General features: G+C 37.0%; 1 protein-coding gene across 1 annotated transcript in view; it reads right to left on the bottom strand.

Annotated features, from left to right (window-relative positions):
• Positions 1-16,413, bottom strand: part of FMN2 (formin 2) — a 391,822-nt gene that overhangs the window by 268,200 nt on the left and 107,209 nt on the right. Inside the window, exons 3-4 of the mRNA XM_045453074.1 lie at positions 16,020-16,167; positions 7,400-7,455 (exon numbers count right to left, since the gene is read on the bottom strand). Coding sequence (XP_045309030.1) covers positions 7,400-7,455; positions 16,020-16,167 — 204 coding nt within the window. The remainder of the gene's footprint in view (positions 1-7,399; positions 7,456-16,019; positions 16,168-16,413) is intronic.

Below are 16,413 nucleotides of genomic sequence, written 5' to 3'. Positions count from 1 at the left end.
ATAACCACCAGCTCAGAACACCATCCCTCTCCAAAAGCCCTGGCCTTGTGTAGGTCTCTGCTCTGACAAAAAGCTGAAAAAACATGTTTTGTGACACTATCCTTAAGAGTATCATTAGTCTTGGAGCACCTGGGCGGCTCAGTCAGTTAAGCATCTGACTTCAGCTCAGGTCTTGATCTCATGGTCTGTGAGTTTGAGCCCCATGTCAGGCTCTGTGCTGACTGCTCAGAGCCTGGAGCCTGCTTCAGATTCTGTGTCTCCCTCTCTCTCTGCCCCTCCCCAGCTCATACTCTGTCTCTCTCTTTCAAACATAAATAACATTACAAACTTAAAAAGAAAAAAAGAGTATCTTTAGTCTTACACCAATGGCCAATGTAGCTACATTTTTTAATTATTACTATTTGTTTAGTTGAAGTATAGTTGACATATTAGTTTCAGATAGGTAAAATAGGTGAAGGGGATTAAGAGGTACAAATAAAATAAATAATAATAAGTAAGTCACAGGAATGAAAAGTACACTGTAGGTCTCAATAATATTGTAGTAACTTCATAGCTGTATTTTTTTAAAGCATGAGTAAATTGTAGTTCTTGAACATTGTTATGTTCTCATTGCTCCTCCAGAGGGAGCACAACCTTCATGTATGATTCAGACGCTGCTTTTCAAAAGGGATGTCAGTTTTAACTTGGAAAAGCTCTCAAAAATCATCAAATTCTTTAATTTGACACAGAAAAACACCATGTCCCAGAAATCCTAGTACGTTGTTACACACTAACCAGAAACAGAACTGGGCCTTGAACCTGGATGAGAATCTTCTCACCTTCCACTAGGCTGTGCTGGAGGATAGAGTCTTCTTACTGATAATATCTAGTACTCAGTTATTTTCAAAAGACTAGTTGGAAGAAAGTATAAATACATTTTTAAAAACTGGTTTTGTATCCAAAAGAGCAATTGCTATCTACAATTACTATTCTATATGTTTCCTTTCTTGCAGTCTTTTTTTCTTTAATAGTGTTTTGATTTCAAAAAACAAAAACAAAATTTGGCTTCTTTAGTAAAAGAAAAACGGTTTCTGTGGGAATTAAACAGGCACTCACTAATGTTTCACCCACCAAAGTAACTTAAAAATATGATTTGACTTTAGAAAACCTCTGGCGAGTTCTTCAAACTCGCATCCATGTAACTATTAGTTCAGCCAGGCATATCTCCATGTGACATCTGGAATGGAAACTGTCCTGCTGGACCCAACTTCTGTCAGGCCCAACTCTTTGGCTAGATACAGAATGATGCAGCTTCTAAAAAGCTTGTACTCCGTTCCACTTCAAGGTTGATTTTTTTTTCAAAGCCTAAATGGAAGACAACATCCCCTTCCACATGATTATATTTCCCTGAAGACAGAGAAATAAGGATGGCCTCAGCTAGCTGGCACATGAAAAAGAAAATCAGAACCTGTCACAATTTTAAGACAAGTAAGAGAGAAAGTAAGAAAGAAAGGGAGTAGGATTCAACATCCTAATAAGATCTTCTTACTTCATATAAATAAATGGAACAAAATAGAGAAGCCAGAAATGGACCCACAAATGTACGTTCAACTAATCTTTGACAAAGCAGGAAAGAGTATCCAATGGGAAAAAAACAGTCTCTTCAATAAATGGTGCTGGAATAAATGGACAGCAACATGCAGAAGAATGAAACTGGACAGTTTCTTATACCATACACAAAAATAAACTCAAAATGGACGAAAGACCTAAATGTGAGATAGGAAACCATCAAAATCCTACAGGAGAAAACAGGCGAAACCTCTTTGACCTTGCTGCAGTAACTTCTTACTAGACGTGACTCTGGAGGTATGGGAAACAAAAGCAAATATAAACTACTGGGACCTCATCAAGATAAAAAGCTTCTTCTGCACAGCGAAGGAAACAATCAACAAAACGAAAAGGCAACCAATAGAATGGGAGAAGATATTTGCAAATAACATATTGAATAAAGGGTTAGTATCAAATATGTATAAAGAACTTACCAAATTCAACACCCCAAAAAACAAATATTCCAGTGAAGAAATGGACAAAAGACATGAATAGACACTTTTCCAAAGAAGACATCCAGATGGCTAACAGACACATGAAAAGATACTCCACAATAAAGGTCTTCCCAAACAAAAACTGAAGGAATTCATCACCACTAAACCAGCCTTAGAAGAGATCCTAAGGGGGATCCCGTAAGGCAAAGTACCAGAGACATCACTACAAGCATGAAACCTACAGGCATCACAATGACTCTAAACCCATATCTTTCTATAATAACACTGAATGTAAATGGACTAAATGCGCCAACCAAAAGACATAGGGTATCAGAATGGATAAAAAAAACAAGGTCCATCTATTTGCTGTCTACAAGAGACACATTTTAGACCTGAGGACACTTTCAGATTGAAAGTGAGGGGATGGAGAACTATTTATCATGCTACTGGAAGTCAAAAGAGAGCTGGAGTAGCCATACTTATATCAGACAAACTAGACTTTAAATTAAAGGCTGTAACAAGAGATAAAGAAGGGCATTATATAATAATTACAGGCTCTATCCATCAAGAAGAACTAACAATTATAAATGTCTATGCACCGAACATGGGAACCCCAAATATATAAAACAATTACTCACAAACATAAGCAACCTTATCGATGAGAATGTGGTAATTGCAGGGGACTTTAATACCCCACTTACAACAATGGATAGATCATCAAGACACATGGTTAATAAAGAAACAAGGGCCCTGAATGATACATTGGATTAGATGGACTTGACAGATATATTTAGAACTCTGCATCCCAAAGCAACAGAATATACTTTTTTCTCAAGTGCACATGGAACATCCTCCAAGATAAATCACATACTGGGTCACAAAACAGCCCTTCATAAATATACAAGAATTGAGATCATACCATGCATACTTTCGGACCACAATGATATGAAGCTTGAAACCAACCACAGGAAAAAGCCTGGAAAACCTCCAAAAGCATGGAGGTTAAAGAACACCCTACTAAAGAATGAATGGGTCAACCAGTCAATTAGAGAAGATATTAAAAAATATGGGGGGGGGGCGCCTGGGTGGCTCGGTTGGGTGACCAACTTCGGCTCAGGTCATGATCTCGTGGTCCGTGAGTTCGAGCCCCGCGTCGGGCTCTGTGCTGACAGCTCAGAGCCTGGAGCCTGTTTCAGATTCTATGTCTTCCCCTCTCTCTGACCTTCCTCCATTCATGCTCTGTCTCTCTCTGTCTCTAAAATGAATAAACGTTAAAAATTTTTTTTTTAAAAATATATGGAAACAAATGAAAATGAAAATACAACAATCCAAACACTTTGGGATGCAGCGAAGGCAGTCCTGAGAGGAAAATACATTGCAATCCAGGCCTATCTCAAGAAACAAGAAAAATCCCAAATACAAAATCTAACAGCACACCTAAAGGAAATAGAAGCAGAACAGCAAAGATAGCCTAAACCCAGCAGAGGAAGAGAAATAATAAAGATCAGAGCAGAAATAAACAATATAGAATCTAAAAAAACTGTAGAGCAGATCAATGAAACCAAGAGTTGGTTTTTTGAAAAAATAAACAAAATTGATAAGCCTCTAGCCAGGCTTCTCAAAAAGAAAAGGGAGATGACCCAAATAGATAAAATCATGAATGAAAATGGAATTATTACAACCAATCCCTCAGAGATACAAGCAATTATCAGGGAATACTATGAAAAATTATATGCCAACAAACTGGAAAACCTAGAAGAAATGGACAAATTCCTAAACACCCACACGCTTCCAAAACTCAATCAGGAGGAAATAGAAAGCTTGAACAGACCCATAACCAGCAAAGAAATTGAATCAGTTATCAAAAATCTCCCAACAAATAAGAGTCAAGGACCAGATGGCTTCCCTGGGGAATTCTACCGGACATTTAAAGCAGAGATAATACTTATCCTTCTCAAGCTATTCCAAAAAATAGAAAGGGAAGGAAAACTTCCAGACTCATTCTATGAAGCCAGCATTACTTTATTCCTAAACCAGACAGAGACCCAGCAAAAAAAAGAGAACTACAGGCCAATATCCCTGATGAATATGGATGCAAAAATTCTCAATAAGATACTAGCAAATCGAATTCAACACCTTATAAAAGGAATTATTCACCATGATCAAGTGGGATTGATTCCTGGGATGCAGGGCCGGTTCACCATTTGCAAATCAATCAACGTGATACATCACATTAATAAAAGAAAAGAACCATATGATCCTGTTAATCAATGCAGAAAAAGCATTTGACAAAATTCAGCATCCTTTCTTAATAAAAACCCTCGAGAAAGTCGGGATAGAATGAACATACTTAAACATCATAAAAGCCATTTATGAAAAGCCCACAGCTAACATCATCCTCAATGGGGAAAAACTGAGAGCTTTCCCCCTGAGATCAGGAACATGACAGGGATGTCCACTCTCACCAGCTGTTGTTTAACATAGTGTTGGAAGTGCTAGCATCAGCAATCAGACAACAAAAGAAAATCAAAGGCATCAAAATTGGCAATGATGAAATCAAGCTTTCACTTTTTGCAGATGACATGATATTATACATGGAAAATCCAATAGACTCCACCAGAAGTCTGCTAGAACTGATACATGAATTCAGCAAAGTCAAAGGATACAAAATCAATGTACGGAAATCAGTTGCATTCTTATACACTAATAATGAAGCAACAGAAAGACAAATAAAGAAACTGATCCCATTCACAATTGCACCAAGAAGCATAATATACCTAAGAATAAATCTAACCAAAGATGTAAAAGATCTGTATGCTGAAAACTATAGAAAGCTTATGAAGGAAATTGAAGAAGATATAAAGAAATGGAAAAACATTCCGTGCTCATGGGTTGGAAGAATAAATATTGTTAAAATGTCAATACTACCCAAAGCTATTTACACATTCAATGCAATCCCAATCAAAATTGCACCAGCATTCTTCTCGAAGCTAGAACAAACAATCCTAAAATTTATATGGAACCACAAAAGGCCCTGAATAGCCAAAGTTATTTTGAAGAAGACCAAATTAGGAGGCATCACAATCCCAGACGTTAGCCTCTACTACAAAGCTGTAATCATCAAGACAGCATGGTATTGGCACAGAAACAGACACATAGACCAATGGAATAGAATAGAAACCCCAGAACTAGACCCACAAACGTATGGCCAACTCATCTTTGACAAAGCAGGAAAGAACATCCAATGGAAAAAAGTCTCTTTAACAAATGGTTCTGGGAGAACTGGACAGCAACATGCAGAAGATTGAAACTAGACCACTTTCTCACACCATTCACAAAAATAAACTCAAAATGGATAAAGGACCTGAATGTGAGACAGGAAATCATCAAAACTCTAGCGGAGAAAGCAGGAAAACACCTCTCTGACCTCAGCCGCAGCAATTTCTTACTCGACAAATCCCCAAAGGCAAGGAAATTAAAAGCAAAAACGAACTATTGGGACCTCATGAAGGTAAAAAGCTTCTGCACAGCAAAGGAAACAATCAACAAAAGTAAAAGGCAGCCAACGGAATGGGAAAGATATTTGCAAATGACATATCGGACAAAGGGCTAGTGTCCAAAATCTATAAAGAGCTCACCAAACTCCACACCCGAAAAACAAATAACCCAGTGAAGAAATGGGCAGAAAACATGAATAGACACTTCTCTAAAGAAGACATCCAGATGGTCAACAGGCACGTGAAAAGATGCTCATCACCCCTCATCAGGGAAATACAAATCAAAACCACACTCAGATATCACCTCACGCCAGTCAGAGTGGCCAAAATGAACAAATCAGGAGACTACAGGTGCTGGAGAGGATGTGGAGAAATGGGAACCCTCTTGCACTGTTGGTGGGAATGCAAACTGGTGCAGCCACTCTGGAAAACAGTGTGGAGGTTCCTCAAAAATTAAAAATAGATCTACCCTATGACCCAGCAGTAGCACTGCTAGGAATTTACCCAAGGGATACAGGAGTACTGATGCATAGGGGCACTTGTACCCCAATGTTTATAGCAGCACTGTCAACAATAGCCAAATTATGGAAAGAGCCTAAATGTCCATCAACTGATGAATGGAAAAAGAAATTGTGGTTTATATACACAATGGAGTACTACATGGCAATGAGAAAGAATGAAATATGGCCCTTTGTAGCAATGTGGATGGAACTGGAGAGTGTGATGCTAAGTGAAATAAGTCATACAGAGAAAGACAGATGCCATATGGTTTCACTCTTATGTGGATCCTGAGAAACTTAACAGAAACCCTTGGGGGAGGGGAAGGAAAAAAAAAAGAGGTTAGAGTGGGAGAGAGCGAAAGCATAAGAGACTTTTAAAAACTGAGAACAAACTGAGGGTTGATGGGGGTGGGAGGGAGGGAAGTGTAGGTGATGGGCATTGAAGAGGGCATCTTTTGGGATGATCACTGGGTGTTGTATGGAAACCAATTTGACAATAAATTTCATATATTACAAAAAAAGAAAAGATACTCAACATCACTCATCATCAGGGAAATACAAATCAAAACCACAGTGAGATACCACCTGTCAGAATGGCTAACATTAACAACTCAGGTAACAACAGATGTCAGAGAGGATGTGATGTAAGGAGAATCCTTTTGCAATGTTGGTTGGAATGCAAACTGGTGCAGCCACTCTGGAAAACATGAAGTTTCCTCAAAAAATTAAAAATAGAACTACCCTATGACCCAGCAATTGCACTACTAAGTATTTACCCAAAGGACACAAAAATGCTGATTCAAAGGGACACACGCATGCCAATGTTTATGGCAGCTCTTTCAGCAATAGCCAAATTATGGAGAAAGCCCAAATGTCCATTGACTGATGAATGGATAAAGAATATGTGGCGCACACACACACACACACACACACACACACACACACACACACTGGAATATTACTCAGTGATCCAAAAAGAATGAAATCTTGCATTTGCAACAGCGTGGATGGAAATAGAGGGTATTATGCTAAGTGAAACAAGTCAGAGAAAGACAAATACCATATCATTCCACTCATGTGGAATTTAGGAAACAAAACAGATAAATAGGGGAAGGGAAAGAAAAATAAGATAAAAAAGAGAGTGAGACAAACCATAAGAGACTCTTTAATATAGATAACAAACAGGGTAGTTGGAGAGGAGATGGGTAGGAGAATAGGCTAAAGGGGTGATGGGTAGTAAGGAGGGCACTTGTTGGGTATGAGCAGTGGGTGTTTTATGTAAGTGATGAAGCACTGGCTTCTACTCCTGAAACCAATACTACATTATATGTTAACTAACTTAAATTTAAATGAGTAAATTTAAAAAAAAAGATCTTCTTACCTGCTGAACAGCATCTGAACATTTTTTTGGAGTTTCCAAAACAGCAGACTGAGATTCTGGTTTGAAAAAGAAAAAGAGTCAGTATCTTAAAGAAGAAATTTCCCAATTCCTCAATCAGAAAACAAAACTAACTAAAACATATCTTTAACCAGAAGTACCAAAAACATCCAGTTTATCTTCCAATTATACTTCTGTATTATAAAGACATGACTACTTTTCAGCATATATAACACAGATAATGACTAATGCTCACGTCATTATTTTTTAAATTAGAATAGCCTCATGCCCTTCTTCAACACACCAATCATAATTATTTTTCTCAACTGCTAGCGTCTATTTTGTGCTAGGTAATACCTGTTGAAACATTCACTTATATTATTTACTTAGCTCAAGTCTGTACAATGATAGAACTCATCAATCTTGAAGGATGGGATTCAGTTGTCTTATCTATTGACAACCTTCCTTCTAATTTCTTTTTTTTTCTTATTTTAGAGAGAGAGAGAGCACACGAGAGAGGGACGGGGGGGGGGGGGTGGAGAATCCTAAGCAGGCTCCACATTCAGCACGAAGCCCGACATGGAGTTCAATCCCACAACCCTGGGATCGTTACCTGACCTGAGCTGAAATTAAGAGTTGGACGCTCAAGCCCACTGGGCCACAAAGGTGCCCCCTACCTTCTAATTTCAATAAGAGATCATGAGTACTACCATCGAGTAATAAAGGATTCTGAAAGGATTTTGTTCCTTTATTTGTCATTTAAGAGTCTATGAGACTGTAAATTCATGCTGGGAAACCTAAGGGAAAACAAATTCCAGGATTACTTTTCAAGCTAAGGGACAATTTCTTCTAAGTGAACCTTGCATGAACATTGTAAAACAAAAAATAAAAACAAAAGGACCTTCAGAAATCCCCAGTGCTCCATGGAGTAGAGTCTGAAAACAACTCATTGTGTCCATCATCGACAGCTTACAGTTGAAAAATCAGAGACACATAATATAAGCAATTGGTGGGAAGCTGGAAGACTAGAGTTTCTCTCCTGTCATATGTCTCCCCAACCACAGCTAGCATGCGGATCAGACTCCTGACAAGAAATAGCAGTCACTCTTGAGGATAATTTAGACATTCCTAATTTAGCAGCACTCTAGTTGATACATGTGACAATGCTCTAGAAAAATAAAAAAGGGCTTATTATTAAATTTTATAACATATTGATAGACTACATTGAAAGTTTCCATTTCACTGAAATTAAAGCACAGGATCTGTACAGGCTCTTGGCCTTCTTTCACTTGTCCACAGTCCCTGACCTCTCTGACCACCTCTGCCTTTCCCTACCTGCTCCCGTGGCCACAACAGTCTTCTTGCTGCTCTTTAACATGCTGCCATACTCCCTCCACAGGGTCTCTGCGATAGTGGGACATCTGCATGTCTCCCTTGCCTTGCTCTTTCCCTAGGGCTTTGTTCCAGCCTTCCTAGCAATCTAGTGATGATCAACCTAGTGGTGATCTGACCCACTGTAGCACTTTTCATTCTGTCTCTTACTTTCTTTAACATGGAACATCACATAATATACTACATAATTCACTTGTTTGCCTCCTAATTATTATCTCTCTTACTCCACTAGAATATAAGCTCTGTGAAGGCAGGGATTTTTGTCATTTTTCCCTCTATTGTCCCTGGCATCTAGAATACTGCCTGGCACACAGTAGGGGCTCAAAGTATTTGCCCAGTAATTATAGGAGTGAATGGAAGAAGTGATCAAAAGAATGATCAAACCATGAAAGGAGGTATATTGGGAAAGGAAAAAGGGGAGTAAGAATCTTAAAAGGGGCAACATAGATATCACTTTGCCTTTAGCTACTTCCTGCACCTCAGCTAGGAATGTATCTTTCAAAACAAAAATCATTGAGACGAGCAGGAAGCAGTCACCGACAGATGTCACTGCGGCAATAGAACATTAACAAGTGGCCTTAAAATGCAAGCATTTTCCCAGACAAGTATTGTATTTTCTTCAAGTAATAAAAAATGGATTCTTCTTTCTTATCCTGACAAATCTCTACTCTGAACTTAACACCAGAGTTAGCCAATTTTGAATAAGGGTCCTAAAAACAAAGCCAATCAGCAGTTAATATAAAGCAAATACAAATGCTGGAACGCTTTTGTTTTTAGTTACCTACAAATCCCCAAACTCAACGAACTCTAGATAAAATCCTGGGGCTTTGTTTTGATGGAAAATGCTTTTCTTTCTCTTCTTCCTATTCTGATAGTGCAGGGAGAACCCAATGGAACACCAACAGTTCATTGCATTAGAAATACATACAGTGTTTCCTGCCTTTTTCCCTATAGCTCTAGACCTGGTGACCTGCCCAAAAAAGCAAATTTCTGGGTTCTGGTGGTAAAGAATGCAGACATTTTACCAGAACAATGAACTAGAAAGACAGCTCAGTCATTTTCCTCAATCCTCCTCCTCCCAAACTTTCAGTTTCCTTCTGTCGAGATGTGTGTTGTATGTAAGCGATGAACCATGGGGATCCTGCCCCAAATCAAGAGCACACTGCACACACTGTATGTTAGCCAATTTGACAATAAATTATATATTTTTTAAAAGTAAAGCTATGTTTGTCAGTCAATAAATAAATAAATAACACCTGAATTGAATTCATTCTCCCACCCCCTCCCTTCCACTACACTTCTTATTTCTTTGAATCAGTGTGTTACAACATCTAAGGGAAAGTTGTGGCAAAAAGCACTCTCTTCAGAATCATAAAATGAGGCATAGGAATTCTAGAATGTCAAGATTTTAAGATGAAAAAGATGTGTATAGAATAACTGCATTGCAAAACAAAGGTAAAATCAAAGAGAACTAAGAGAAAAGAAAAATAAAAGTTAAGGAGAAGACAAATAAGAAAGAGAAAAAACAAAGCAGCCATAGTTAGGAGAGAATAAAGAGAAGCATGAGAGATGACACTAAGTGTTGAGTAAAACAAAATGGCATGTTTGCTGCACATGATAAGTAAGCTGGTTTCTGAGTAGCTACTCAAGGCTATAAAGTCATTGGGCAGGTAGATTTAAGAAATCCACTTAGTTCTAACATTCTTAGATTGATCACCTCTGTTACAAAATCCCATGACACTTGTTACCAGTATTCCCCTCTTCCAGCATCCGGGGCTTTCGAGAATTGCCTTCCACTTAGATCTGGAGCTGACAGTCCCCATTACATATTCATCAACCAAGACGGTTCTTTTTAAAGAGTAACCCAGTAACAGCTCTCTCAAAGGTACATTTAAAACTGCCAACTCTTTCACTCACCCTTCTTAAGAATTCAGTAACTAGACTGTTTAAAAACTATTACTGTGAAGCAAAGTAGGAGAAAGAACATTCCTGACAAAACTTTAAGTGTTCTAAATAATCAACAATCTAAAATTCTGGGCTCCCCATAATTCCTAATATGTTTCAGAAACAATCTCTTTATCATCACAAAATAAGCATAAGACTTGTATAACAAAACATACTTGGATGAGTTTGACATTTGTAGAGAGAAAGAAAATGAGTAGGATATGCCTTTCTGCCATGAATGGAAAATAAATTAAATCACCTCTTTAAAACATAAAGTATGACTTCTAAAAAGTAATTAAAGTCTCTAAAGAGTTTTATAGCATTAGTTTAATGCATAAAATGCATTAAATAAAATACATAAAATGCACTTATGTAAAATTATTAAAATATTGTTTCTTTAATACATCAATTTGATTCAAGTCTAGTCAATTTAATTGAGAAAGAACTTATTAAACTTAAATAATATAATTTATGATTAGCTGCCTAATATATGGCAGATGCTTTTAATTCTGGTATACTATGTCCTTCCACAAATGGAGATGGAGTTAAACGTGTAATTTTCCTAAAAGAAACAACCTTATGTTCCACTTATTTGAGTATCTCATGGTATGGATATGTCCCCTCAATGCCCACAAAGAACACTGACACACAATATTTAGCTTGCATACATAAGAGAGAAATGCAGGCCAAAATTACAAAAAATAAATTTGAAAATGAAGAATTATCTATAGGAGACACGGTCAATCTTTTCTGGTACATTTTATCCCTTGATCAAGTGGGAAGCTGAGAAATAGAACACTATCCAATCTTCCTGGGTCATTTATAGAATTTCTGCATTACTCCCAACTGAATGTGTATTAAAGCATTCAGACTACTCCTGGAAATGAGTTGATGATACTGTTTGCATTATAGCACACAGAATCTCTCTTATTAGGAACCATCAGAAATACCACTTCTTTATATAAAAGTCCAGAAAAGACACTGTCGCTTTTAACCTCAGGCACACAGAGGATCATTAGGGAATTGTCCCCATTTCCCTTTCTACTTTAAACCTAAAGAAAAATTTCCAACTATTTTTGAAAGCTACAAGTCCTTCTGAAGTATATTTGTATACTAGCTGACTTCAGCTTCATCTTATTGTTCCATCCTAAATTTCTTTCAGTTTGATTTATTTTCTTTTGTCTTCCTCTTGTACGCCTTCAAATCTATTCTGGAGCAAAGGTGGGTTGCAGTCCTTTCAGCTAACATGTAAACATGATTTTTAGGATTTCTATATAAAAAGTCCCTGCCATGTTTCTACCAGATTTTCTTCTACATATTTTCCTCCAGGGTTTCTGTCCCCCAAACTGCCTTCCTAAATACTACTCTACTTGGCCTTTCACATTTTCGAAGAAAGATAAGGGGCTTGGTGTTTTAAAGACGTAATAAGTCCCCACACACATCTAGACATCGTGCCTCTATTATGCATAAATTTGAAAATTAAAGTTAATAATCTCTTTGATTTCTGTGAATCCAGTGAATAGCTTTTGAAACTTGGTATTGAGCCCAGAAAATGGTCCATGGGCTGTTTCAGCACACACACAAAACTCTCTCAAATGCTTGCATTTATGTGCTAAGTAGATAGTTATTTAGATCTTTTTCAACAAAAGATCTTAATTTATTGACTTAAACATTTAAACATATACTATGTGCCCAAAGGTCTTGAAATGTTGGGAGTCTTCAACAAAGACAAATATACATAAACAGATAAATTAAAATACATAAGTAATTTGAATGATAGAGATATGAATAAAATGTCATGGGACTCCAGAAGAACAAACAACCATGGAGGGTGGGGAGGGTGTTATATATATAAGGAAAATGAAGAGATATAAAAGAAAGAGAAAACAAGACAAATGGAAAGGTTTCCTTCTTATCAATGTTTCCGCCACCAAATTTTGCAGAACAATGCTCCCCAATTTCCTTTCCAGCTAGGCTTATCTTTCCAGGAGGCATTCTATAGACTTCAAAGGTCAATTTTCACACCTTATGCTGATCTGTGAAAAAAATGCCAACTGTAAAAGATTCCCAAGAATCTGCAGCCCTTCTCCATATCACTGATGGGGAGAGAAATCAAGGCCTTACCTTGACCTCTGCAACTCAAATCCATATATAGGAGAGTTGGTTCTTTCATCAATATATGAAAGGTGGATAAAAACCTCCCTCACAGAAGGGATTACAAAAAATTAAGTCAGAAGCATGAGAAAAGCAGAAGAGGCAGCAACAGAAATCTGAATTAGCTGGAGATGTGAATTAGTAATAAATATTAAAAAGAGTCCAAGACCAAAAAAAAAAAAAAAGGCAAGAAACAAGTTTTCAAAAAATTTTAAGTGTATTTATTTATTTATTTTGAGAGAGAGAGAGAGACAAGTGAGGGAGGAACACAAAGAGAAGGAGAGAGAGAAAAAAGTCCCAAGCAGGCTCCACACTGTCAGCACAGAGCCCAATAGGGGCTCATTCTCATGAACCATCAGATCATGACCTGAGCCAAGTCAAGGGTAGGATGCTCAACTAATTGAGCTACCCAGTTATCCCACAAGTTTTCGATTTTCTAAAATGTAACTGAAAGTCTTTCTTCTTCAGAAAGAAAATAAAGTCATTGAACTCTTTTAAACTAAAATTGAAAGGGGCCACATGTTGCAAATACTGACTTTCACCATGATGTCACTACAAAACGATGTACAGCAATTGTCATTAAGTGTACTGCAAATAGTTAATAAATGGCCCTAGAATCAGAATACCCCATGGAGTCACAGCAGGAAAAGTTTAGAAAAGTACCATTATATCATTTGAACAAAAGAAAGCTATATAGCTATTGAGGTTTATAACAGATCAACTGGAGAAAAACAAATCACTACATGAAATTATTTTCTACTTACCCCCATCATCCTCTTCAAGAATGCATATTTTAAAAGGATACAAGTTATTATATTAAAAATTACTTTCTCTGTCATTTTATAAGCTACACCAAACAACAAAGAAAAAACTAAGTTACAAATTTCCTAGTATCAATTCCAACTATTATCTTTTACCAAACTAAAATGTATATTATCACTACCTTTCAATCTAGTCCTCCTCCAGTATACAAAATCAATAATATAAAATATTTCATAACATTTTTAAAGTACCTTAAAATTTTAGAAGAGAATATAAATGTTTCAGAAAAGTGGAGAAAGACATACTAGAGAAGAATAAAATGAAAATACCACACTAATCATGATGTAAAACACAGGACATGGACAACTGTTAAGAGAACTCTCAATGAAACTGTAATTTAGTTCTTCTGTATCTATACCTGGCTATTTCCTGCCAAGTAATCAATGTAACTTTTAACATGAATAATACAGTGTACTTAACAGGATCAATACTTTTAGTTGTGTGGGGTTTTTTTTTATTTTTAATGTTTATTTTTGAGAGAGAGAGCAAGCAGGGGAGGGGCAGAGAGCAAGGGAGACACAAAATTGGAAGCAGGCTCCAGGTTCTGAGCTGTCAGCACAGATCCTGATGCGGGGCTCAAACTCATGAACCATGAGATCATGACCTGAGCCGAAGTCGCTCAACCGACTGAGCCACCCCAGGAGCCCCTGTGTTTTTCTTTTTAAAACGAAATACACTTTTAGGTAATTGCTTTATTCTCAGGTGCCATCATGTTAGAACCCTTCATCTCTGAAGATATTTGCATTAAGGAATCTACCTTGGCCCTTGATCGACTGTACTGTGTTATAAGAAATTCAGAGCCCTACATGGAACAACATTTCCTACCTCCTATCTTTCATTTGTTGCTCATTTTAGGGAGTACAGTCCATCTAGTGAACACTAAGCAGTGTTTCAAAAGCATCTGACATTGAAAAAGGGTCATTCTGGGTTGGGTGTGGGCCCCCCATTCTGGGCTTCAGTAGAAAGAAGAAAGACATAAGTGCATCCCTCCAGAGACTAGGGTAAATACAGGATTATAAACTCTGAGTTTGCTTTGCAGACCTTTGGAAAAGAGCCTAGAATAAAATCCTTAACACTGTGGGTTATTGTTGGTTTTAAAGGGAACTCATGAGGAAATAATAAATAATGATGTGAAATAATGAAAATAATTACAATAACCATAGCAAACACTTATACCAAGCCCAATGCAACATTCTGGATGCTAATTCTATGCTTTAACATGCATTAACTCATATAATTCTCAAAGCAGCCCTATGTAGTAGATGCTATTCTTACTGACATTTAACAGATGAGGAAACGGAGTACAGGGATTAAGAAATTTGCCCAAGGTTACAAAGCTGGTAAATGATATTTCAAGCTCATATGCTATACTCTGTTATTACAAGTCCAAATTGAGTTTCTAATGACTTTTTCTCTATAAGTCAATGTGGGGGAAAATCAAAATTCTTAACTCTAACACTCATGCTACTATTTTAGGAAAATTTGATGATAGATAGGTATCTGAATAGTAATGATGCCCTTCAATTTACTCTCCACTTATGGATCAGTCCACTGAGAAGTCAGAAATTTATTATACCAAACTGAAAACTTTTTAGAAAGGAATTAAACAACCAAATTTCATAAAACATTGCTGCACAAATGTGATTCTTAATTCTTAAGACAAATACAAAGTGCTTTCCCACTTTCAGGCTCCATATAAAGCTGACATTAATCTTTCTATCTTCCCACCCAATAATACAAAATACTTTAAAAGACAACAAAAGATGCAAAGAGAAAAACAACCAAAAAGAAAAATCTTAAGATACATTTGAACACTGTACAGTTTTTAAAAGATTACTCAAAATTTAGATTTTGTGAAACTTGTATCTCTATGTCCCCATTATCTCTGAAGTTAAGAAAAGGATCAAGGAAAGCAATAAAGGAAGAGAGTCAGAGTGGAGAGGTAAGGTGGCCACCATCTTCAAAGGCAATAGACAGAAATTTCCTTTTGGCATTCTCAGCCCAACTCAGGATGTGGAGCCTCAACCTCAGGTGGTGGCTACCACTGGCCACCTGAAGCAGTAATTCACAAACTTTTCTATACACGACAATAACTGGACAATTCCAGTGCCCTATCCCCTAGAATTCTAACTCAGCAGCCTTGAAAGTGGAGCATAAGAATTTTCAATTTAACAAGACTCCTACTGATTTTGTTTGAGTTAGCTGCAGATCATAATCTAAGAAATACAGAAGAGAAATTTAAGACTTAGTACCCAGTAAGCACTGCACAGTACTTTACATCACACACTTTTAGAACATTCTGGGCTCCTACCTGTTTCAACATCCTTAGACCTGTGTTCTTCATCAGGAGGTGTAGCTGGTGGCCAAACAGGTGGGACTCGTCGGGGAAACTGCCCTTCTGTGTAATCCAGTGAGTGAGTGGGTTGGCTGACTGCAGCCCAGGTGTAAAGTTGATCTTGCTATATTTAAAATTTTTTAAATAAAAATAAAAAAAATAAAATGTAAAGCTATTTTAATTCAATCATGAAAAAATGAAGTTTTTTTCATTGTTACATTACAACATCATTTTTATCTTATACATACATATGCAGGGTGTGTGTGTGTGTGTGTGTGTATCAAACGTTAAAACAGCATTGCCTACTATCTAATGTAGATTCATAATGTCAACATTCATTCACACAATTATTTCAACTTCATAACCATAC

This window comes from Leopardus geoffroyi, chromosome C3 (genome assembly GCF_018350155.1).
Source record: "Leopardus geoffroyi isolate Oge1 chromosome C3, O.geoffroyi_Oge1_pat1.0, whole genome shotgun sequence".
In the NCBI taxonomy this organism is placed as follows: Eukaryota; Metazoa; Chordata; class Mammalia; order Carnivora; family Felidae; genus Leopardus; species Leopardus geoffroyi.
Note: the sequence above shows the minus strand (reverse complement) of the source record. Positions and strands in the feature narration are given on the sequence as shown.